This window comes from Sinohyriopsis cumingii, unplaced genomic scaffold, assembly GCF_028554795.1.
Source record: "Sinohyriopsis cumingii isolate HCF-2022 unplaced genomic scaffold, ASM2855479v2 utg000309l, whole genome shotgun sequence".
Taxonomy (NCBI): domain Eukaryota; kingdom Metazoa; phylum Mollusca; class Bivalvia; order Unionida; family Unionidae; genus Sinohyriopsis; species Sinohyriopsis cumingii.
Window position 1 is genome coordinate 35155 of NW_028315887.1, and position 27354 is coordinate 62508.

Consider the following 27354-nt stretch of genomic DNA (forward strand, 5'->3'; position numbering starts at 1 on the left):
CAATTTCAGAAAAGTGAACCAGTACTGTGACCTTTCAGTAGTTGATACGGTTAGAAGAAATGGTACAATACACAACAGAGCGATTCAAGTTCATATTCAGTCTATCTGCACTGCAATGGTAACAATGCAAGAGCGTAGGCATTATTTTGCCACACTAACTTCGAACAAAACAATGCATCGCTCATCATAAACGATTTCATTGGCTAGACTTATTTTCTGACCGCGTTCACTACGAATTGACTTCAGTATCTCTTCACACAGTGTCGAGATAAGTCGTGTCTCACTGGTAGTCGATTAATAAAATAATTAAAAAAAGTAAAACTAACGCAGGAACAATCGTACCCTGGGCGATCCCGCAGAAATTGTATCAGTTTTATAGTCAAATACATCACAGCATATTTTGGATGAACTATTCTGTGAGAACTTTACATCCACGTTATCAAAAAAGGAGGGAATTTTAGTTGCCTAAATCTACAGTTCACTCTGGTGATATTTAATAATGGTGAAATTTTTATATGGCTGTGATTATCTGAGTGGAATGAGTGTTTCTTTGAATCTTTCTTCACGAAAATAGACTGTAAAAACAAACGTAAGTGTCTTGATATGTTCTACAGTAGGAATAACTCTCTCTCTCTCTCTCTCTCTCTCTCTCTCTCTCCGTCATAGTAGTGTTGTTTGAAATCTTAAAGGTATCTGTTCCCGTGTGAAGATACCTCTCCAAAATTGTGACCAGTAGTCACCCTATTTCTGTGAAATGTTCCGTTTGTCATGTAATTTTTTTTTTTTTTGAAACACTTACATCCTTACAAATTGTAAATCAGTAAATCGGTGGATGAAATAATATCTGGAGTGGACGAGCTTGTACAATTCAGGTATCGTAGCTTTCTCTTTATTTTGGCACTGCAATGTGTCACGGAAAAATTCTAACCTTAGATCTACCGTTTTTTTTCAAGAAAGGAAACAAACACAAGGCTTTTTCAAGAATGACGCGAGTGACATTGCGCTGTATAACCCTGCCTATGGTTAACTCTGAAATCTAAAACTAAAACACACGTTCGGAAAAAAATTGTAACAATGTTGAAGAATGACGCGACATTGCACTGTATAACCCTGCCCATAGATTGTGGTTATGTTTTTATCTTGTCAGCGTGTGAATAGTATATTGGGGTTTGATTTGGCTGCTTAGCGTGTGTGGAAAGTATATGATTGGGTTTTGTATGCCTTCACGTACGTTTGTGTTGATAGTATATGATTGGGTTTTGTATTCCCTCACGTATGTGTGGATAGTAGAGTGTGTGGTTATTAAAACCTTCCCCTTCTGTGTGGATAATAGAGCTTGGGGTTAGATTTGGCTTGTCAACTCACTGTTTGTCTCTTGTCTGTGTTATTTCCATCCCCCATGTTCATTTTCCCTTGACGCTATACAGACCCATCCCTGTTCAAATTCCCATGTTAAATTCCCATTGTCGCTAGACAGTCCTTGGCGACAGGGGAAATTTAACATAGGCAATACACCCTGGTTAGGGGCTTGTGAATAGTAAAGCAAGAGTTTGTTTTGTTTCTAGCGTGATTTTTTACCATTGTCCCTAGACAGTCCTAATACCTTTTGTCTCTCTATAGTCCCACCCATGTTAAGGTTCCATTGTCCCTAGACAAACCCACCATGTTACAGTCCCATTGTCCCCCAAGTACCGGTCCTGTATTCCTATGTTACATTTCCATTGTCCCTATACAAACCCATCCATGTTCCATTCCCTTGGGACTGTAGAGCCACAATGGGAAACTAATGTTATTTTCCCCCCATGTTCAATTTCCTTGTCCCTATAATACCTATGATATTTTGTAAGTTATTTGTACTCTAGGGACAATGGGAAAGTAACATTATGTTGTCCCTATAGTACAACGGATTTTTTCCTATACTCCCTACGGTACAAAACCCATGTTTTTAATGATAAGTCCCCTAGTCCCTACGGTATCCCCATTTACTACTTATGCCTCAAGCTGTTACGTGTGAGGACGTTCCGCTTTCATAACTGATGGCGGCACAGGTTAAATTAATTTGAATCGCTGATATAATCCGGACACTGTCTGGCGCCATATGGTATCGAAACCCGTTATGTTATGCATGTAACATTCGTTTGTCATCGGAAAGTTTGTTACTATCTTCCAAGCAACCGAGGTATCCCCATTTACTACTGGCATAGCATCTCAGGGTTACGTACTATTTGGGTTCGAACCAACTGTGGAGCTGGGTGATTTGACATCGATTATTCCTGTGGTGTATGTTTATCTTGCATGCCACAGTGGCATATTCGTTTTACTTTCATGGACCGGTTGGTATATGCTAGACTTACGCGAGGAAACCTTAATGATACAACTGTACATTAGATATCAACCTGACATTTAAATATATTTGTAGTCGTATATGGACGTGTGAAACCAGTGCTTATTATTAAAGAATGAAAGCTAGTTTACGTGGTGAACTGGCCTTGACGACGTTGTTCGTGCATTGTTACAGACGCACCAAAGGTGTCCGCTTCTTTGACTTCACGCTCGGCACCGCAAAACAAGATGGAATGCAAGTCGGAAATAACATCAAATACTTTTCTGAGAACCGTAAGAAACAAGTAGGTTTGCACGCAGTTCCATTGACTGGAGATCGACTACGACGATTGTTTACTCAAGCGCCACTAACCATTGAGCTAAGGCTATTACACTACCAACAACGGTAAAAATGCCAGCCCTCGTTAGTAGAACTATGAATGAAGCTGCTGGACAATGTATAGCTGATTCGACTATTGCAAATTTAGCAATGGGGAGATGATTATGGTTGTTGACAATACAGAAAAAGCTTCAGCGCAAAAAAAAAAAAAAATGGTATTTAACGAGATCAATCTTGTATAAATGAAAACTAAAGTTTCATCATTGCTCAATTTAACCATTAAATCTGATCCCGAGTTTGACATGGGCGCGCCGGTCTTGGACGATCGCAACATCGAAGTGTTTCAGTAGTAATCTTACTCGGCTAGGGTCCATGATCAACTAAATATAGAATGACAAGTCCCTGGCTCATTTAGGATTTGTCGTCTATATGAGGCATTTTTGAAAACTGAGATAAAACATGTATAGGCCTGAAATAACAATTGCAGTGCCGATGTCACGTTTGGATTTTTCACCATTGGCATCATGGCGTTGTTCAGCCGCGCACGTTATTCGTAGCACTTCTTTTACAACGTTTATATTGCCACGACGATGATCGGACTCGCCAGATACAGCGAAGATTATGTAATATATGCTGGCATTCCTGATGTTACCCAAAGACTCATCCGACAATGCAGATCATAAACTTTATATAACGTGATAACGTATGGACTAGGCAGCGCCCACTGACCCTTTAGCTGCTGAACGCTTATTGTTTACAATTCCTAATTTTAATATTGTATTTTACAATGCCGACATCATCATTGCGACTTCTTGAGGTCTTCATGTGTGATTTTTCTGAGTCATATAATTGCGTTTTGCAGGGATATTTTTGGTTACAAACATACAGCCATAAATGGTACAGCCAATTATGCAATTTTGACGTGATGCAGTGACGCTGTTGTCAAAGCTGAACTGACAAAATTAACATTATGGATGCCTGCGTTAATCCATTCACTAGCCATAGATGACCGTTTGCTGTAGTTTATGTGGTCTGGAACCTCATTATTGCTGTTCATTCTCGCTCACACCACAGACGGGCATCTAAAAAGCGATATTCCCGGACATTTTACATAGCAAATTAATACGCAACATGGTATCAGCGCACCAAAACACGTGTTCATTGCGTTTCAAATTATGGATCTACAAAATATATCCTAAACAGCGCTATGATATTTCATAAAATATGAGTTGCATATGTTTATTTGCGGTTACACGGTCATCAAGAACTCTCCGCAGAACTTTTGCTTCACTTCAAGGACAATCAAGATGCACGTGCATACCACAAGACGCTCCAACCTAATTATTAATTTACGTTAGAGGACCCGGAATATTCCAAAGAATCTGCGGTAGACATGCACCTTCCTGCATGTGCAGGTGGGTCCATTCTCGCTGACAATTTTGAGTCCTATAGCCCACCCCAACCCCCATCCCCAGTCGGAATGTCACATTAAAATTATCCAAGTCAGATGTGATGAAACTGCAAAAGACCTGTGGAATATAACCAATCATCGCATCAGTTCCATCAATGGTCTGCAGTTGCAAGATCACCTACATTAGGAGCTGTTGGAACTGCATTCGGGATAGCTCTGAGAAAAGTTGTTAGTGTACAAATCAGGGACAACTCGCAAAATACCCTCAAGAAGAGGTCTAAGACTACTAGGTAGAATTGTTAACCTGCATTTGTCAAATTACCTGGGACTATCATAAACATCTATTATATTTTGATTCATAGAGGCTTTGACCACCAGTTAACGATGCTTATTATTTAATCGGGGGGAGAGGGGGGAACAAGGTGATTTACTATTGTTTTGTTCAACACTACCTTTACAAATTCGGTTAGATGGGTCAATATGTGGACATATTGATGTGGAAGCGAAGCATGCACTTGCTTCTCAATACCAACACAACAAAGAAAGTCATTTAAAAGTACACTTAATATATGCAATGCATGCTATTAACATTGACGATGTTACTCAGCCTGACGTAGCGCTTATGTGGATCTGAACAGGCTTGCCGCCAGAGCGGATTTGGCTGAGTGTACCAACCAGATTGTTGTTGATGGTGATTTGGATGAGCTTGTGATTTTTTAATGATAGAATGGGAGACTGTAAAATGTTTAAGGTGGAAATCCGAAGTATTCTTTTAAGACTGCAAGGTTCTGTTGCAAAGAACATGTCGGAAATCAGCGAAATCAGGAGACTCAAACACTGGTATATCATTTGTCTTTATCACACACTACGTAAATGCAAAGGCCACTCAGGTGCTATCATAACTACCCTCTGTGGTAACTTCATTTCCAATGTGCCAAAAAAGTGCTGACTAGCAAAGGGAGGAAACAACTGAATATAAAGTAACAAACAGTCGAATTGGTTTATTTGTTTTATTTTGTTTTTGTCTTTTATACATTTAAACTTGACATCTTATTTATTTATTTTATCTAGTTATTATTTTCGATGGAGTCAATTAACAGCATTGATAAATAATGAGCCAGGTTTACGGTTACTATTACGTAACGACCCCGACACCTATCTTCCAAAATATTTTCTTTATGCGACATCTATATCGTACAACTTTTGCATGTTTACACGAAACCGAGATTGAATGGGAATGATCCATATCCAACAAAAAAATTAAAGCTCAAATTATTTTCTATATACGGTATTATTATCTGTGTATTAAACACAGATCTGAACGACCAGTGCATATTTAAGGACTCATCATATTAATTTGTAACTTCCTCTATAGGGTTCAACGTTTGGGAGCAGGTTGACACTTGTATCTTGCGTTGCTTTGTTCTATTTCATTTGATTTTTAACAGCACAGTTGTATCCATTTAACATTTATTGCAGGCATGCGTAATGAGTATTCATATTAATTTTTAACTTCAGTTATTTAGCCATGAATCTAATTTTTTAAAGCTGTATGTTTTATTTATAAAGGAATATTGTAGGAAAGGAAAAGATTATATGTGCTGTCTGGAAATGGGAATGTTTTGAAAAAATGCAAATAATTGTTGTGTGTTCAGTTCAATTTTTCACGCTTTAATGCAATAAACAGATTATTGCTGTCTAAATTATAATGAGTCGTATATAACTGATTTGTTTTTTAAATTTAAGTACATACCGTCTCTCTGTATCCTGTATAGTACACTGGTGTAGTTCTATTTCCCACTGTAGTGCCTGAACAGATCTATAATATGCAAATAGGCAGTTTATTAAAGAGGTATCTACAATCATTTCCTCGATTATGGGAAGGTATTGTCACTAAGCAATTTTCGAAAAAAAAATTTCATGTTGGAAAATTATACATTATTGAGCATGAAAATTCAAATTGCGAAATCAAAGAATTCTCAAAATGTAATATTACACAGAAAATGCAACAAAAAGAGACACCCGTCTCAGACGAAAACTGAAGTCACTTAGAAACCAAGATTTATTGGAATAGCCAGGAGTAATACGTTAAACAGCACAGTTACGGTGTAAAAGCTGAATAAATATAGCCATAATATAATGTGCTCTCCAGGATGTAAAACAAAAATATTAATCAATATCATGCAAGTTATGTGTCCTTTGAAATGTGGAAGAAACAAAGAAATTTAAATTAAAAAAATGACCTCAACGTATGTGACCTGATGATCAAACAACTAGAAAGAAGCTTGGTAGGTAAAAGTTTCTTGATCCTGGGTACACATTCATTTGACATTGCTTCAACTTGAAATGCCCTCAAGCTAGCGAAACTGTTTGGAAGGAAAATAAAACCCACCGTATCCGTCGATTAAGGGCACTCAAATACAACGGTTTGTAACAAAATCAAAATCGACATAGCCACCCGAATAGATCACTGGTAGTAGAAGTAGATAAACACTACACAAATAATATTAAATAGAGATTTAATTATGAGAATAACACGATAGGAATATAACTTTTAAGCAAAAAATATGATTTATATTTGTTTCTTTCGTGAGCGTTTACGTGTGTGTGTTGTCAATTTGTTTTATATATATATATATATATATATATATATATATATATATATATATATATATATATATATATATATATATATATATATATATATTGTGCACAGATTAAGATGAATATAATTTGTTCTTTTCTTTTCTCTGATAGTACTTTTGGAGAGTCTCATTTTCTTTCAGAATCTTGGATATACTGCATTCGTCTGCTGAGTTGGTCTGTTGAGTAAAATAGAAAAAATAAGAGGACAGAGATATATGTATTTATCACACAACAACTGTGTCGCTTAATTTGCAATATTACATCAACCATGTAATAAAGCCTCATGACGCCACGAATACATTCTAGACTTGCTAGACTTAAAATAGCAATTTTCGATACATGATACACAAAATCTTGCATGTATGGTCATTTTAATCAGCACACACAAATACACATTGGAGAGAGATGACTAGAGCTCCTTCTTTAAATATTGGGTAGACGAAAAAAAATCAACTTTGGAGCTAAAATAGATTTTCCGGCCGAAACAATAGATCGTATTTCAGAGTAATTTTTGTCTTGCGTAGTTTCTGATACACGTCAATTAAAAGAAGAAAAATTACTCATAATACATTTATTCTTCAAGATTCCGCATCTAAAACCATTAAAATTAACCTAGCGATCGGAAACAATATTTGTTCTTGATAAATAAATTTGCAATCCTAAAGCATATCAAGAAATTCAACCAAAAAAAATCGTTTGAGCGAGAGGAAGAAAGATCAGCGAACAGTAATACAAATTTCCTTGTCAAGAAAAAAATTACATTCATTTGGAAAGAATTTAATGCATAGAGCTGAGTAAAATAATATGGTACATGTAACATAGGATGATTGATTGGAAATTAAGCTGTAACCAATTTTAAGATATCAAAAAATGATCCAATACCAATGAAGAGGTAGGAAAAAGTACAAATTAAATTCGTCGTTTGCACCGCGTTCTGAAACAGCCCAAATCGTAATATAATCTTCAAAGATAGAACATATATATATATATATATATATATATATATATATATATATATATATATATATATATATATATATATATATATATATATAGTAGTGAAGGGGGGCACCCTACGGACAATGGGAATTACCATTAAAAACACCCTTGGGGCACTCTACGGACAATGGAAATTTAACATGGAGAAAAATCGTGGGGCACTGTACGGACAAGGGGATTTAACATGGCAATAAATCGTGGGTCACTCTACGGACAAGGGGAATTTAACATGGGAATAAATCGTGGGTCACTCTACGGACAAAGGGAATTTAACATGGGATTTTTTTTCTTTAAATTTTTTAAAAAAAAGGGGTAGGCAATGGAAAGGCTATCTCTTTTCGAGAAATATGGCTGGCCCTGAAAAGGGCCTTTGGGTTTTATGTTAATGTATTCATTAACATAAATGGCACCGCATTGGTCTTCTTCTTGTCCTTAGGCTGCGTCTTACTGTTGGTCCGTACATCAGCACTCTTTTCAGGCATCCTTGTCTTTCGACGTAGATCCTACGTATCCACAGGCTGGTGTTTGTCCTGTGGACAACGGTCCACTTCGATCGGACATACATGAGCAAGTCTGTCCGAAACATCATGGAAGACACAAGGGTGGATGACTCAACTGTAGTCCACATCTTGAAGCGACGAGAACAGGTGAATCAATGCAGTGAACGTCGCTTATTTATAGGCGGAGGAAGGATTGAAACGGATTGAGTTCATTTACCAATCCTAACACGCGTTACAGAATTCAGTCAGCTCGCATCCAATCCGAAGAGAGCAGTCTGTGACGTCACGTAGTCAATATAGATTCGCTAGCGCTTGTGTGCAGTCAATCTATGCGACAGTGATTCAACATGACGGAAACTCAGAAAACGATCCAGTGGGGTGCACCAGCAGGGGAGACTGCCCAAGGGAACCCGGACTTACTTTCAGAAGAGGTGAATTGGGATTTTGTGGATTTTCTCTCCTCGCAAGAATTTGTTCCGGAACCTTCGTTACTTTCTTCATTACCGCAAGTGGAGAATTTTAGACAGAGACAGAAAGAAGAATTGGAGAAATTTATACAACGACAAAAGGAAGCGGAACAGGCTTTTCTCCTACAGCAACAGCAACAAGAAGAAGAGGTAAGAAAAAAACAACAGCAACAACAGCAAGAAGAAGTAGCAGCAAAGAAAGAAGAGGGTGAAAATCAAACGGTCACGGTACTGTTGGACATTTTAGCGGAGTTAAGAAGTCTGAAACAAATGTATCAGACTTCTTTATCACGACCGAAGAGAATACGACCTTCCCGAGCCAAACATGTCAACCCTGTGACTAAGCCTACCGTACCACCCTTAGTGATTTCAACCCAATCATTATCATCATCAACATTACGCAGTCCAGAAGTAGGCCTTGGCCGTGGCAAAGGCTTAAGGCAGTTAAAATTGATTGCTTAAACTCACCCCTACACCATGAAGAAAAAAGGCCCTTTTCAGGGCCACCCACATTTCTCGAAAAGAAATACAATTTCAATTTGCCAATAACTCAAAAAAAAAAATCACCCATGTTACCCTTTTAGTACGTGTCTGTGTATGAGTGCGTGAGTGTAGCTTCTTATTTTAAAATCACAACTCAAAGACACTTACCTTATATCATTCATTTATTCTTTTCTCCATTTTTTACAATCCAATTCACAATTTATAACACAACACTTTAATAAAAAAGTTCATTAATTTCTTCTTTTCTCCTTGTTTAGTCTCTCTGTTTTTTGAATTTCTTCACCGTCACACTCTTTTCCTCTTCTTCCTCCTCGCTTTCTTCCCTTCTTCTTTTTTCTCCTGTTTCTTTTTCTTCACCTGTCTTCTTTCTTCCTCAGAAGAATCCCTCTCTTCTTCTTCTGAAGAATTCCTCTTTTCTTCTGACTCCTCTTGTTTCTTTTTTGGGCAATCTGGAGACCAATGTCCTTTTTCTTTACAATAATAACAGGTATCTTGACTTTTGTCTTTTTTATCCCCTGTTTTTTTTTTTTTTGACGGTCTGGACACTCTGAAGACCAATGCCCTTTCTTCTGACAGATATAGCAAGTATCTTGACTTTTATCTCTAAAGGAAGGAGAGTAGTCCGTAGGCTGGTCTGAAGAGAATTTTCTAATGACCCCTCGCAAAGCTCTGACGAAACGTTCCATCTGGTCAGTCTCTTCCATCGTTGTGCTCGGCTTGAGAGTGAAATGAATAGTGAAAGGACAAGACACACACCCTTTTATATACGCTGGTCTGCTATGACTATAAAGTAGTTTATGGTGTTTGAACTTGAGTCATTTGACCTTTTGCTTTCAAGATGAAACGATCCCATCCATTCGAGAAGAAAGAAGAAGAAAGTAAGAGGCAGAAACGTGATCTATCGCCTCGAACCAGGGCTGAAATCTTGGCACAAATTCATGCCAGTGATTTTGAAGAGGACATGAGTGAACCAGAATCCGAACCCTCTAAACCAAGTTCACCACCCTTAGTCAACCCTGAAAAGTACTATTCCATTCGAGAGACGGAAAAGCGCTCCTCTAGAAAATTTAGAACCACGGCTTACAAATACACGGTGAAGTTTAAAGATTTCAAGGCTGAAGTACCGTTAGAGAAAGCAGAAGTGTTCATCACCGAGGTGTGGGATTCTTTGCTCACTGCACTCAAGCGACAATGTCAACCCAAAGAAGACGATCGCTTGAGACTTTCCATACAACACGACGGTTTGAAATCCCCTGTTTGGATCGAGTTTAGCACCCCTGCAGAATTGACTGCTTCCAAAGTCATGGACAAGATTCAACACGTACAACAATCTAACGATCAGTTTGACATCACCGATGGTAAAGCCACACTGGACATGACCCACGTCTCTCCTCCTCAAGGGACAGGACGCAAAAAGATGTTATTGGTGGACGACCTTCGCAACACCAAAACGAGTCTCGTCCGAATTAACAACCCTCATGACCAGATGTGTTTAGCCCGTGCCATCGTGGTGGGACGAACCTATGCCAACAAGAACGACACGGTAGAATGGAAAAGAACCTGGGACACCATTCAACGTTCCGACCGAGCCAAACAACGAAACGAAGCAGAACTCCTGTTACAACAAGCCGGACTGTCCAAAGACACACCCTGTGGCATTCCCGAGATGCAAAAATTGCAAGATACCCTAGCTCCACGCTACACCTTGAAAGTGCACCCTCAAGAAGTGCGCGGACCTCTGTTGTTTCGAGGCCAAGATTTTAAGGATGGAAAATACATTCACCTTTATCATCACGATGAACATTTCGATACCATTACCAGTATCCCCGGATTCCTGAAATACAGTTATTACTGTGAGAAATGTGACCATGGTTATAACAATCGAGAGCAACACAAGCATTGTGGATCGAAATGCACAGGATGTTTGGCCTCTTCACCCTGTCTGAGCGAAGAACCAGTGCCTTGTTCCACTTGTCTGCGCACGTTTGTCAGCCCTACCTGTTACCAACAACATCTGAAAACGCAAGGTTCACAGAAGAAATGCGCTTGTCAACTGCTGAGATTGTGCTCTACGTGTGAACAAGTCATACGTACCAATAATACCAAGGCACACGTATGTTCAGGAAAGAAAAAATGTCACATTTGTCACCACATCGTGGACTTGGAACACCAATGTTACGTGCAAAAATACCAACCCCCACCAGAGAAAGAGGACGGTCACAAGAAGAAAGGCAATTTCATCTTTTTCGATTTCGAATGCATGCAAGAAACCGGCATTCACATTCCTAATTTCTGCGTGGCTCATCGAGCGTGCGAGAAGTGCATTCAAGAACCTATCTTCAGTCATTGCCATCACTGCAGCAAGATTCCCGGAGGGCGTGAAAAAATCTTTCGGGGACCAAACACGTTAGCCGATTTTGCCCAGTGGGTCTTAGACCCCGTCGACAAGACGTGGAGCCAAGAGGACATCGAACGTTACGGAGATTGTCATCGTCATGCCACGGTGATGGCTCACAATTTCTCCGGATACGATGGACAGTTTCTTTTGAGGTACTATACGGAACAAGGCATCGAGCGTCCTAAAGTGACTTTGAACGGAGCCAAAATCATTTTCATGCAAGTGGGACAAGTGCAGTTTAAAGATTCGATGAGTTACTTGGCCATGCCTTTGAGTCGAATGCCTAAAACGTTTGGAATGACAGAAATGGCTAAAGGGTACTTTCCACACTTTTTCAATACGGAAGCCAATCAACACGCCGTTCTACCCCATTTGCCCGAGGCTCACTATTACGACCCCGACAACATGCGTACCGAACAACGAGAAGCTTTTTACGCTTGGTACCAGGCTCACGCCTCGGACCCTTTCGACTTTCAGGAAGAAATGTTAAAGTATTGTCGTTCCGACGTGGACATTTTACGACGTTGCTGTGGAAAATTTCGAGAACTGTTCATGGAACACGGAGGGGTCGATCCTTTGAAAGAAGCTTGCACCATTGCCAAAGCGTGTTCCTTAGTGTATCGACAACGATTCATGCCTGAAAACACCGTGGCTGTCATTAGTCCTCAAACGACCCACTTTGTCAAGCGCCAATACTCGGTCAAAGCCCTACGCTGGTTACATTACTTGTGCGACAAGGAAGACAAGTGGATTCAGCATGCCCGCAACGGAGGGGGCGAAAAGACCATCGGAACGTATTCGGTCGATGGCTGGGACTTAGAAAACCCCAAGATCGTGTACGAGTTTAACGGTTGCTTATTTCACGGATGTCCCGTCTGTTACCCTGATCGTAGCACTAAAAATCAGTTTTTACAACGAACCATGGAAGACTTGTACCAGGACACTTGTCAGCGGCGCCGAAAGTTGGAACAGGAAGGATACCAAGTGGTGGAAATGTGGGAACACGAGTACGATCACCGTATGAAAACCGATCCCGAGTTTAAACGCCTCGTGGAAAGTTACCAGTTCATGGACCCGCTGAACCCGAGGGATAGTTTGTACGGAGGAAGGACCAATGCCACCTGTTTGCTGTACCAAGCCGACGAAGAGAAAGGAGAAGAAATCAAATACTTGGACGTGTGTTCGCTGTATCCCTACGTGTGCAAATATTGTCGCTTTCCTGTAGGGCACCCGCAATTGCTGACGGAACACATCGACCTGGTCAACATTCGACAATACGAAGGCTTGATCAAGTGCAAAGTTTTGCCTCCCACGAACCTATACCATCCCGTCTTACCTCACCATTGTCAAGGCAAACTGATGTTTCCCTTGTGCCGTACTTGTGCCGAAACGTGCAACCAAGATCAACCTTGTCAGCACAGCCAGGAAGAACGGGCCTTGACGGGAACCTGGGTCAGCGTAGAATTGTTCAAAGCTCTGGACATGGGATACCAACTGTTAGAAGTGTACGAAATTTGCCACTTTCCCAAGACACAACAATACCGCAAGGGTGACCCTACTCAGAAAGGCATTTTCGCCGACTACGTGGATGCCTTTTTGAAACTGAAGCAAGAAGCCAGCGGCTATCCTTCCTGGTGTCACACTCCCGAAGACCAAATACAATTCAAAGAGAAATACTACGAACAAGAAGGCATCTCTTTAGACCACATCGAGAAAAACGAAGGCAGGAGATCGTTTGCCAAAGTGATGTTAAATTGCTTGTGGGGTAAAATGGCACAACGACCGTGTTTACCCAAGACGGAATATTTGACAGAACCTTCCCGCTACTTCCAGATGATTCACGACAAAACCAAATACATGAAACACGTGGACGTCGTTCGAGAGAATTTGATCTTGGTCAATTACGAAGAAGATCTGGACTTTGTACAAGACGACCCTTTTGGAAATGTCATCATTGCGGCTTACGTGACAGCCCATGCTCGCTTAAAATTGTACGAAGCTTTAGAACTGTTAGGGGAACGCGTCCTGTACTTTGACACGGACAGTTGCATTTACATCCATCACCCGATTCAACATCACCCTAACATCGAAGGAGACCGTTTAGGAGCCTGGACAGACGAGCATCCCGACGACAAGATTCTAAGTTTCGTCAGTGGCGGTCCCAAAAATTACGGCTACGAATACCGGGACAAACAAGGAGAAGTGCACACGACGTGCAAAGTGAAAGGACTGACTCTGAATTATCGTACCAGTCGAGTGGTCAACTTTGGGGTATTGAAAGAAGCCTTGCAATCGGGAGAGGATGGAAACTTTAAAGTGACCACTCACCAACCGAACAAGATTGTACGTTTACCCACTCACCACATCGTCAGTCGACCCCTGGAAAAAGTCTATCAAATCGTGTACCAGAAGCGAGTTCGACTTCCCAATCATTTCACCTTACCGTACGGTCACGTCGGTATTGGTCTGTATATAAAAAAGGAACCCTAGGCAAGATCGATAGTTCATTGTGACTACCAAGACCAAGCGAACAAGATGAATACTTTGAAAGAGACATCGTTCCAGTTTGGGGATTGTAAAAAAGCTGTATCTTTCTCTAGTGTGACTAATACTGGATGGATAAGACCCAGACATTGCGACGGAAAATGTCCGGAAGGAAACTGCGATTGTCCATGTGGTTACCATTGTAATTGCGTAACGGAGTTTGCAGACGAGTGCGATTGTGAGCCTTGCGATGGGACCGATGCTGTACCTTGTGACCTGAGCGATGCCGTAAAGCATCATGGGAACTTTAGTGCCCCTACCCCTGTCATGGAAAGTGATGCTGTGCGTGTCAAACCTGAGGGATGCGAAAGCGATGCTGCTCGTCCTCTTGGACATTTTACTGGGTTTCGTTTTAAAGGGGAATGTCGACCTTCACGTTTACCTCCCTACGGATGTCATCCAGCCCTGAGCAAACTCCTGCCCATTTCACTCAACCCTCATCGAAACGAACCTGTGAAAAACGAATATTCGTTTCCTGTGCGTTTGTCGGAATACTGCGACTTTGAAAATCGTCTTCAATCGTTCAAAGGAAAATGGCCAAAGTATCTGGGAGGACCGACCCCCGAAGAATTAGCCAGAGCCGGATTTTTTTACTTGGGCGAAGGAGATAAAGTCAAGTGCTTCAGTTGCGGTGTGTCACTTCACCACTGGGAACCGCAAGATTCGGCCTTCGTTGAACATGCTCGATGGTCACCGAATTGTCATTACTTACCCTTAGTGGGACCGAGACATTGAAGTAACTTTTTACCATAATCATCTGTTCATGGATACTTTACAAGAGAACATTCGTGCTTTGCCTGTGGAGTTGAGAGAACGCATTTACCGAGAGCTGGTCAAAATACAAGTGAAACGTAAAGAACAATTGCATCCGATACGTCACCGGTGTTTGAACCACTGGTACCTGAAGGCTATACAAGGACTGATTCAATTGAAAGTGTTCCATTGGACAGACATTGATCAACGACCTCCTGGTTATAAAAAGGAATGGTTTGGTATTGACGATTCTATCTACTACATTGTAAACGTACTGCATCGAATTCCAGAGGAAGAGTTAACGAATTACCAACATCTTGAACACAATGTCAACTTGGTGAAAGAGGAAACTTCTGAACGAATTGTAATGTGTAGATTAGTGACTCAACGATTTAAATTCGACACTGAAGTGAAACCATGTTTGTGCAAAGAGTACATTTCTTGTGTCAGACCAAAGAGGATTTAGTATGACCTATTCATGGATACTTTACAAGAGAACATTCGTGCTTTGCCTGTGGAGTTGAGAGAACGCATTTACCGAGAGCTGGTCAAAATACAAGTGAAACGTAAAGAACAATTGCATCCGATACGTCACCAGATCTTTAACCACTGGTACCTGAAGGGTATAAGAGAACTGATTCGTCAGAAATTCTTTCAATGGTCAGACATTGTTCAACACTTTGAGGTCGCTAATGATCGACATGTTCATGATTATGGTTACTTCGAGATTCACCTAGTGCAATGCATTGAGGAAGACAAGTTAAAGGATTACCAACATATTTTACGTGGAATCTACTTAGAGGAAGAGGAAACACCTAAACGAACTCTGACGTTTCGGTTACAGTATGCAAGATTTAGATTCCCTACTGGAGAACGAAGATCTCTGGCTAGAAAGTACGTCTATTGCATCCGAAAAAAAGAGAATATAAAAACAGGCTGCCATGCCACGGTTTATGTCACATGTCATCCAACAGATTCCGTGGAAGGAACTCAATGACCATATTCAAACCGTGGATCATTACCATCAATTATTACAAGAACTGTATCCATTCAATTTTGGACGACAAGTGGTGTGTGTCTTCGTGACTTGTTTTCTGGGATTTCGTTTACCAGCCGATTCTTTGTGGACTCTTTACGATCAGTACTTACCACCTCCATGGCCTTAAATGGTCACGAAAAACTCCTTTTGTTCAAAGCCTTGCGTTTTCATCTGGATACTTCTCGACCTCAACAGGAAAAAAAGATTCGTCAACTTTTAGCGACCCAAGACGTGTATGACGATGTGTGTGTAGCTTGTGACTTACACCCTCATTGGACAGATGTTCGTGATTGGAAAAAGGGGGGTTTTGAGGCTTGGACCCAAGAAGTGGCCCAGTATGCACAAGAGTTGTTCAAGGAAAAAAGTTACTTTTCAACCTGTGTTAGTGACGGTGCCAGAAGAACCCGTCACCGAGAACAACCACTCGCTTCAGGACAGGACTGTCATGGACATTCCTGAAAGGTCATTCCGGGAGGACACTTGTGTGACAATACCTCATGTAGAGACTGTAAGAACATTACACACTGTCCCTAGGACATCTTGGTTACCCAAAACATGTTGTACAGACACTTGTTTATATTCCACTTTGATCGCTTTGCTGTGTTTTATATTCCTGTACATCACTATTTGGGTTGTATGTATTTTTGTCTTTCGTGTTCATATTTGAAAAAAACATTCAATAAACGTGTTCTGAAAAAGTATATAAACTCTTGTCTTGTTTGTTTTTTCGTGTCACAAGTGACATTTCTCATACCATGGCTACCTCTACTGTCTCTGCTCCCTCTTCCTCTACTGTCAAAGTCATCGACGAACACTTAGATCGTGCCAGTTGGGAGGCTTTGTATCTTCGCCATCCCTTTAACATGCTCATTGCTGGACCTAGCGGTTCGGGCAAAACCGAATTCGTCAAACGTTTGATCGAACATAAACATCATTTGATCGATCGGCCCCCTCAACGGATCGTGTGGTGTTACAAAGAGTGGCAATCGGCGTACAGCCTCTTGCGAGAAAGTCAAGGTGATTCCATCGTGTTTGTGGAAGGCATTCCTAAAGAAGACGATGGCATCGTCTCTGACTCCCGTCTAACCCATTTGGTCATTTTCGACGACATGTTAGGAGAAGACGAAGAAGAAATTAAACTGTGGTTCACGCGCAAAGGGCATCACCGTAATGCCAGTGTCGTTTACATCACCCAAAATTTGTTTCAACAAAGTAAAGCCCATCGCACCATCAGTCTCAATGCGCATTACGTGGTCTTGTTTAAAAGCCCTCGAGATAAATCGCAAGTGCAAGTCTTAGCCAAACAGTTAGGAACGCCTTGGCTGACTCAGGCGTACGACGATGCCACTCAAACTCCACACGCCTATTTACTCGTCGATTTGAAACCTACGACTCCCGAGGATTTGCGATTTCGTACCCACTTGTTTCACCACTGGTGCCAAGACGGAGGACCTGTCCTGTACACGTCTCCGTCCTCGACTTCATTTCACTCCCCATGAAAAAAATCTATAAAAACCTCAGACCCTTTTTCGTCTGTCTCACACAGTGTGAACATGACGTCCCTTCAGTCGCATCTTCCCGTCAAATTGATTCGTGCCTTGTATGGCATCAGTCGAGAAAAAGATCCACAAACACGAGCCCGTGTCTTAGAAGCTAGTCTCAAAGAAGTCTTACGATGGTTCACGGTGACGGCACGTCAATTACTCCAAGGAATCATTCAGATTCCTCATCAAACCCAACGCTTTTTCGATCGAAACAAAGTCGCTTTGGTCCAACTGGCCGATCCCCGCATCGACACTCAAACCAAAAAACAAATCATTTTGAAACCTGGAGGGAGCGGTACTCTAGGAGGGGTCATCATTCGCTCACTCTTAAGATGGGATCCTAATGCCCCCAAAGTTATCCCCAAGACAAAAGTTCAACGAAGCCCCAAGAAGAAAAAGAAAAAGACCAAGTCCCCAAGAAGAATAACTTCTCCAGTGGCAGGACCCTCCTCTTACCAGACACCACCACCATCACCCCGTAAAAAGAAAAGAAGCCCCCAGAAAAAGAAACAGAGAAAAAGTCCTCAGAAAAAGAAAAGTCCACAGAAGAAGAAAACTAGTCGCAAGAGAGGCACTTCGGCCAGGACGCAACCTTACACTCGCAAGCCACGACCTGCCACAGCGTCTCCGGCAGCCTCACGTTTGTCCACTTCTCCGTTGATGTCACCAGGAACTGAAGAGTACTTGGAGACGTTGATCACACCAAGGACTTCTCCGTTGATGACCCCCAAAAGAACTTCCCCAGTGGCAGGACCTTCCAATTTAGCGGCAGTGGCTGCTGCTCACAAAGTACCTTCTCCCAAAATCAAAGTTCAAGAAAGATCGGGCATGTTACAAAGTTTACTGGATTTGTCCAAGCAAGAACTGGCTCGATTTAGTCCGTTACGTACCCCTGCACGACGTGTCATGCCTGTCCTCAAACTGATAAAACGTAAAGACAATCAGTGGCGACGCGTTCCAGTATAAAAAAGGCCTGTGACCGAGTAGGGTATCAGTGTTTTTAGGTGCTCCTAAAGACTCAAAGATGTCACCCTCCAGAAAACCCCAAGGAAAGAAAAGGAAAGGACTACCACCACGTTTAGCCAAACATGGGGACCTGTTATCTGTCCTGTCCAAAGCTTCTCCACCCCTACGAAAAAAACTCATTCAAACGGCCTCCAAAGAGGTCATCGATACCGTGTGCGAATGTTGTTTGAACGTTTTGAAAGGCACGATCCCTTTGTCCAAACACCAGAAACAATGCTTAGGCAAACATCGTCACGTTCTTCGGAAAATGGTTCAAAAGAAAATTCCCATTCGTCAGAAAAAGAAGATGTTGGTCCAACGTGGAGGCATTTTACCTCTCTTGTTAGGCCCCATACTGAAAGGAGTCTTGGGAACCATGTTGGGAGGACTGGTGGGAGCAAGATAAAAAGGCCTTCGGAAGTCCCAAGATCTCAGAATTCACCCCTGACAACCCCATGGAAGGACGAAAACTAGCTTTAGTGCCTTACAAACGATGGATGGAATACCATCGGTGGCAAGAACAACGCACCCCGCATTTACCTCCCAATCCCAATTTGAGCGAGATGTCCCAGTTACAACACGAATTGCAATCCTTGATGGATCGCCAAGATTTGTCCGAAACAGAAAAATCGCAAAAGTACGGTCAACTCTTGCAACGACTGCAACTCTTTCACCAGAAAGCTTTAGACGAAACAGCTTTACCCACTTTGAAAGATTTTAAGACCTTGATGAAAAGTCCAGCACCATCACCAGTACCAGTACCAGTACCACCAGTACCCGTGACCAAGACAGAAAAAGGAAAAGAAGAAGAAGAAGGATTTCAAACTCCACCAGAAAAAGTACGCAAGTTAACAACACCACCTACCTCCAGAATTGGATGGATTAAAAAGATGATGGCCACCCCTTCTTCCTCACAAGAGAAAAAGAAAGTGAAGACAGAAGTGAAGACAGAAGTGAAACAAGAACCGACATCCCCCGCTCAGACATCCTCCTCCTCTTCGACACCTATTGCTGGCCGCACACGCAAAGCCTTGCAATCCAAGAAAATACCCCAAGAGAAAAAGAGTAGCCTCTTCCAAGAGTGGGTACCTTATTAACACACCAACACAAAAAAATGGAAAAAGTCTTAGCTAGCATTTACTACGATCCCTCGCATCCTGCAGGTTACGCAGGAGTTCAAAAATTGTATCGTGCTGCCAAAACGCGACTGAAAAGTCTCCGTTTACCTCAAGTGCAACGATGGTTACAAGAACAAGCTACCTACACTTTACACAAACCCATTCGACGCAAGTTTGCCAGAAGTCGCACCCGAGTGGAAGGCATCGATCATCAATGGCAAGCCGATTTAGCCGATGTCTCTCATTTGGCCAGCTACAATCGTGGTTACAAATATTTGTTTTGTGTCATCGACGTCTTTTCCAAATATGCCTGGGTCGTGCCCTTGACTTCCAAATCCAGCAGCGAGTTAGTGCGAGCCCTGCAACGAGTGTTGAAACAAAGCGGTCGTCGCCCTCTTCGATGGCAAACGGACAAAGGCACCGAATTTCTGAACCAAGCTTTCCAAAAAGAATTAAAGAAACGTGACATTCATTTTTTTACCACCGAGAATCCCGAAACCAAAGCCAGCATCGTGGAACGTTTTCAACGCACTTTGAAAGAACGCATGTGGAAATATTTTACGCATCACCACACTCTGAAGTACATCGACATCTTACCGCACCTGGTGCAAGCGTACAACCAATCTTACCATCGAAGCATCGGACGTGCCCCGCAAGACGTGACTCCCGACAACGAAGTGCTGGTGTTCGAGCGCCTGTTCGGTACGTCCCCGACGAGGGCTGTCCCCAAGAAAAGTGGAGAGTTGACCGTAGGAGATTGGGTGCGCATTGGCAAAACCAAACGCACTTTCGACAAAGGTTACTTACCTAACTGGACGACCGAATTGTTTCGCGTCACTGGACGAGTGCATGGCCGTCATCCTGCCGTCTATAAATTGGAAGACATGAACGGAGAAGTACTCAAAGGAACGTTTTATTTGCCCGAGTTACAACGTGTCACCAAAAAAGAAGACGACGTGTACGACATCGAAAGCATTCTCGAACGCAGAACCCGTAAAGTGGGCAAACGACGTGTCAAAGAAGTCAAAGTACGTTGGAAAGGATATCCACCCAGTTTCGATTCTTGGATCGACGCTTCGCAAGTCATCGACTATAAAAAGAAGAAGTGACCATCATGCCCTTTCACACATCAGACGCAGCTACGTCGACCAGTCCTTCTTCCCCTAGTTCTTCTGTGCAAGATTTACAAAAACAACCCTTGTGGGTGTGGTGTGGAGAACGTGTGCCTAAAACGCAAATCGTCTTTTTCTGCCAAATCTTCGTGGTGTATTGTGTCATCGGGGCAGCCATCGCCAATTTGAGTTTGCAACAAGGAGACAAACAATTGTGGACCATTTTATTGAGCAGTTGCATCGGTTACCTGCTTCCCAATCCCTCCCTGAAATTCTCCTCGAACGGGAACGTTGTGTCCAGTGCCAGTGCCAGTCACCACTCCAACAACAACCACAACCAGAACCCCATTTTGGGCGGAGACACGCCTCTGACATCCAGTAATATCCCCTCGGACAGTCACAGAACTCTGGAATTATGAGTCACCAAAACCAATTTTACTTAACTTTACCCAGTGACAGTTCCATGGAGGTGTTTCCCAACAACACGTTGTGCTGTTACACGGCCAAATTACCTCAAGCCATCCAGTTAGATCACGAAGCCCATTGGGAAGTGGCTTTAGTGGAAATGATTCACCCGACCCAAGTCCACAATGTCATTCCAAATCAAAATACTTTTAAGGTGGAAGTTCATGACAAACAATTGCAAGAGGAGTTGGATAAGATTGGCACATATACCAATAGAACCTATGATGAGAAAACTAAAACGTGGACCTACAACTTGTCCATTCTGCCAGGCTATTATTTCAGTGGTCATCATTTGGTCAGCGCCATAGCCTCCAAGTTTAATGGCGTGTTTGGGGAAGTTTTTAGGAAGGACAATGTCAAGAACAAAAGTGTCACCATGGAGTACCACAAAGTAGCTCGTCGCTTCTTGGTGAAATTTGAGCGAAGTAAAATCGTGTCCATTGAATTTTGTCCTGAATTGTTTGACATGTTGGGCGGTGACATGGAGATGAGGAAGAAATTAGAACAAAAAATACCACCCGAATTACCCATCATTTACGACAACGTGACGTTTGGCCAGTATTTTCGTACCCCGGTAGAACTGAACCAAGGACTGAATTTGATCTTTGTGTACTCCGATGTAGTGGAATACAACGTGGTGGGACACACCTCCGTACCGTTAATGCGTGTCATTCCTTTCAAAGTGGATTCTGCCACGAACGCTGACGAGGAAGGTGGAAACACTTACCACGTCCACCGCGAATTTGTCCATCCTCACTATTTGCCGGTCAGCAAGTCGTATTTGGACACGGTCAACATTACTATAAAAGGAGATTTGGGACAAAATATTCCATTCACCAAAGGAAAAGTCACGGTAAAACTCCATTTTCGAAAACGGTTCTCTCACGACTCGTAAGTAAGTCATGTATCCAGTGTACCGAGGGGTGGCTCGACAGCGAGGACACGGTTTAGGAGACATGTTAAAATCGGCCTTTCGTTCGGTGGCCCCGGTGTTGAAACCGATGGTGACACGCGGATTGCACGCCTTGAAAGATGCGGCACTGACACAAGGCAAAGAATTTCTCCAAAATGTCATCATCGACAAACAAAACCCTAAAGAAGCCTTCATGAGGGCAGGTAAAAATGTCTTGCTGCAAACGGGCAAAGACATTTTGGGCCGACGAGACACACCTATAAATGCCCTGCACGCTACCGAGTCAAGCATTCAGCAAGGACAAGGCAGAAAGAGACGACGAAGAAGAAAACACCCTTTCACCAGACTTCAAGCAAGAAAGGCCAAGAAAAGAAGAACCGTTCGAGACTTAGACGTTTTCGATTATTGAAACACAGCAACAACAAAAAATGATGCACCGAGAGTCTTGCGCCTGTTCCAAGACGGAACTGGATCTGTTTGCCATGCCCCCCACCATGATGACCATGCAAGAATCCCAATGGGTGGAATTTAATCCCATCTCCTCATTGACCGATTCCGCTCCCATCGAGTTTGAAATCAAAGGACAGCCCGAAGATTACATCGATCTGAATAGCAGTTACTTGTACTTGAAAGTCCAAGTTCTAAAAAAAGATGATAAAGGAGTAGAAGACGATGACGAAATAGCTCCCGTCAACAATTTCATGCATTCCTTGTTCAGCTCAGTGGATTTGTACTTGAATAACAAACTGGTCAGCATCAGCATGGATACTTACCCTTACCGTGCCTACTTGGAAAATCTCTTGACGTACGGAACAGATGCCAAGACAAGTCATCTCAATGCCTGTGTGCTGTGGGTAGATGACACACGAGACAAGTTCGACGCAACAGATAAAAGCAATGAAGGCTTTGAGGCAAGAGAAGAGAAAATCTTAAACAAGAACAGTTTAGAACTGATGGATCGTTTGCATTTGGACATGTGGTTGCAAGAGAAATATTTGCTGAACGGGGTGAATGTTCGCTTGAGATTGAATCGTAGCAGTACCACTTTCCATTTGCAGGCTGCTGATCTTGCTAAGGCTCCTAAAAGCATAATCCAAGAAGCCAAACTCTACGTACGACGCGTAGAAGTGTTACCTAAAGTGGCAAACGAAATCAGTCAGACGTTGAGCAGAACGACTGCCAAGTATCCCATCCGACGCGTGGAAGTGAAAACGTTCACCATTCCCGCTAACCAGCGATCCATGATCGAAGATCATCTGTTCCAAGGGCAGTTACCCAAGCGTTTAATCCTTGGTATGGTCGAGAATGAAGCCTTCAACGGAGCCATCGCTAAAAATCCTTTCAACTTTCAACATTTCAAAGTGTCCAAGATCGAAGTCAGTCGCGATGGCAAGACCTTGTGTACCCGACCTTTCGAACCTAAATTTGATGACACCGATAAGACTAAGTCGAATTACTTGAGATCGTACTTGTCCCTGTACGAAGCCACCGGTCAGTTAGGAACCAACACCAGTCACGGCATTGATTACGACGATTATGCAGGAGGCTATGCTTTGTGGGCTTTCGATTTCACTCCAGACCAAGGCAGCGACGAGGGACATTTCCACCCTATAAAATCTGGCCAGATTCGTGTGGAACTTCAGTTTGCAAAGCCACTGGACAAGACAGTGAACGTCATCCTGTATGCAGAATTCGATAATACCATAGAAATCAACAGTTTGAGAGAAGTCACTCTAGATTATTAGAAAGCCATGGAAGACTGTTATCCCTCTTTACCTAGTGGAGAAACTTTGGAGATGGAATGTAAGGAGACCGTGGAAGGAGAAGAATCTCAAGACAAAGACGAAGAAGATATCATGATGAAGTCGAGATGGCCAGAACAAGAAGCCCATTTAGTCTCCTGTTTTGCCAAACACTTGGTCGACAAAATAACGGAATTGATCAAGAAAAATTGCTATGGATGTCAAAACGATCATCCCAGTCAAATTCAACACGATAAATGCCTAATGTTAAGTCAAGAAGAAAAATTGGACGAGTATCTGGACGAAGCTTGGAGTCTCATCTCGAACAAAGACGTGTTGCACCAGTGGTATAAAGACTTGCGTGAACATTCTTGTCCAGCATTAACCACTCAAGAGATCCATCGTATCGAAGCTCTCCTGAATCAGAGTGAAGAAACAGAACGAATAACCGTTTATTCGTCAGACATTTTCAAGCAAAAAGTCAGGATCGAATTGACGACTTATTATTACCTGTGAAGAAGAAAACAAACACAAAAAATGGATACCTGGGAACTTTATTACCTTTTGAACCACAGTTCGTATACGTCTTCTTGGAATCCCGTCGTCTGTGCTAAAGATGAACTCCCTCATCGCAAACCTAAAGACCATCAAGCTTACGTGATCAACACGGACGATAGTCATCTCCCAGGAACCCACTGGGTAGCCGTCTACTTTCCTCAAGAAGGATGTGTGGAATATTTCGATTCGTATGGATTGCCCCCTTTGGAAGACGATATCATCGACTTTATGAGAAGAAATGCTCAGACCACCCGATTCAATAACGTGAAATTACAAGGCACAGATTCCTTAGTGTGTGGACAGTACTGTGTGTATTTTCTGCATCATCGCAGCCTGGGCTATTCCTTAGAACATTTAGTGACTCATTTCGATGCTCGTTCTTCTGCTAGAAACGATGTGAAAGTAGATCGATGGTTTTGTGACCATTATGCTTATCTTTTGTCTCAAGCTAGGAAACGTAGTGTCCATCAATGGCCTAATGATTTCCAACAGTGGAAATCACAATTTCATTCACAACGTTGTCAGCCTTGTTTAAAGTAGATTGTATTTGAAGAAAAAAATGTTTGTGATTTGAAAAAAAATTGTTTGATGTTATAGTGTTGGATTATTGTTAAAAATGTTGTTGTTTAGTGTTAAGTGATTTTTGAATAAAAAATGTTGTGTTTAGAAAAAAAATGCCTTTGTCTTTTGTTTAGCTATAAGAATGTTGGATTGATGCTCTTTCATTTCTTACTATCCCTCTCATGAACATTGCGGCTCGAAAACCGTGTGGGGGATGTTTTCCTTCACGTCCGCGCTTTAACTTTAAGAACCGGGTTGTTCCCAGTCTAGCCATCCATTGTCGACTCATCCTCCTAAGAAGATGTGCTCCAAACTAGCTAAGCTCAACGAAGCCTACGTGAATTTGCATAGGGTCAGACACAGTCTGATACCGAAGCCAGAAGAAATAGAGAATGTGAGAATGTTAAAAATCACTGAAGACCTGATAGAAGAGCTCTTCAGAGAAGAAATGAACAGGGAGAAAGAAGAATGGACAGAGAAGTACAGACTTCAGAGACAGCAGCAACAGCAGCAACAACAGCAACAGCAGCAGCAACCTGAAGCTGACAGAGGCTTTGTGGATTGTCGTATCGACACCAAAGAATTCTTCTTCTCTTTCCGAAGAAGCAGACCTATCGCCAGAAAGTCTATCCTCAGAGGACATCGCATTCTTAGAAACTAAAAAGAATGCCATAACAAACAAAAAAACAAAAAAAACAGCCCTTTTCAGGGCTACCCAATACTCTAGAAAAGAAATAACGATCGATTTGCCAATGTGTGAAGGTAGAGTAGTGTGAAAATAAACACTAACTCTTTCTTAAAAATTTTGAGGGTATGTGTTTGTGTGATTGTGTTTGTAAGTGATAAAGTAGGTTGGTGTGGATAGTAGATTAAAATGATGTTTGTTTTTTTGGGCTGTTTGAGGTGTATATTTGGGGTTAGATTGGATTGCTTTGCGTATGTGGATAGTCTATTGAAGTGATGGGTAGCATAAAAAAAGTGAGCGAGTGTTTCTTTTAGGTCCGCGCGTTGTTGTTTTTTTGGTCATGATCTAGGTAAGATGAATTTTATGTTATTAGGGGATGTTTTCCTTCACGTCCGCGCTTTCAGTATAAATTGAAACTCGTTCGGCAGTCCAGCTACCCTTGTTGATTAATCAACACAGCCAGAAAAATGACTAGCAGAATAGTGAAACTGTTAGAACTCCAGATGCACCTGGAATATGCCAGGCGGATAGTAAACGAACTATCAGCGGAGGCTATAGTAGAAGAAGCAAGAATAAAGAAGGAAGAAGAGGAGAGAAGACAGAGGGAAGAGGAGGAAAAGAAAAGAGAAGAGATGATGTCGTTTAATATTCCTGAAACAGAGGATTGGGGTGCTGAAGCGAATCATCCTCCCTCTGCGCTCCCCAGAAGAAAGGTGAAAGAAGACTGGGGAAGAAGATGCGTGTGCGGCGCCAGGCCAGGAAGGTGCAACCATTAGATAGGTGCATCTGGAGTTTAAAAAAAACAGCCCTTTTCAGGGCTACCCAATAGTCTAGAAAAGAAATAACGATAGATTTGCCAATGTGTGTAGGTAGAGTAGTGTGTATATAAACACTAACTCTTTTTTAAGATAGTGTGAGGGTATGAGTTTGTGTGTTTGTGTGTTTGTGTTTGTAAGAGCTAAGGTATGTTTGTGTGAATAGTAGATTATGGGTTTCTTAGCGTATGTGAAGAGTAAAGTTAGGGTTTTATTACATGAAATGAGAAATTAGGGGGATGTTTTCCTTCACGTCCGCGCGTTGTTGGGTCATGATCTAGGTAAGATCAATTTTATGTTTTTAGGGGATGTTTTCCTTCACGTTCGCGCTTTGAGTATAAAACTAACAGTGTTGGCCATTGGAACCCATTCTACGGAATAAGCAAACAAGAAGATGCCAGCAGCTTCAGCTTTATACAACGATCTTATGGGAAGTTGGTATTGGATGGTAGATGGATTGAGTGTAGTAGAAAGGGTTGAACAGGAATGGAGGTATGCAGTGACAAAAGACTTCGTCTCAAGACAAGTAACCAGCCTCCACTTATCCGTAAATATTGTAAAAGAAATGATACAGGATGAGGAGAAGAGAATCAGAGGTTTAATTAACCCACCGTATGTCAAAGTGGGTAAGTTAAAAGAAGCGATAGATCATGTGACGAGTGCAAGGTGCTTTCTAGAAGACATTGTAGAATGGACAGATTGGTGTTTCGCGAAGTGGGGGTTAGAAAAACTTAAGAAAGCTGAAGAACTAATGAGGAATGTGCTGACCGAAGAGGTCAAGAAGATCAAAGAAAAGTGGTTAAAGGAAAGAAAAGAAGAAGAAAATAGAAAAAAAAAGGGATGAATTCGAAAAACTGAACACAAACTGGATGAAAATCCAAGAGAAGTTCCGGGCCATGGGCCACCCGGACTG

At 41.9% G+C, this 27354-nt stretch overlaps 1 protein-coding gene across 1 annotated transcript in view; it reads right to left on the reverse strand.

Annotated features, from left to right (window-relative positions):
* Positions 1–5190: 5190 nt before the first annotated feature.
* Positions 5191–27354, reverse strand: part of LOC149774356 (tripartite motif-containing protein 59-like) — a 37651-nt gene continuing 15487 nt past the window's right edge. Inside the window, exons 7-8 of the mRNA XM_089945375.1 lie at positions 6834–6895; positions 5191–5892 (exon numbers count right to left, since the gene is read on the reverse strand). Coding sequence (XP_089801501.1) covers positions 5772–5892; positions 6834–6895 — 183 coding nt within the window. The 3' untranslated portion in view covers positions 5191–5771. The remainder of the gene's footprint in view (positions 5893–6833; positions 6896–27354) is intronic.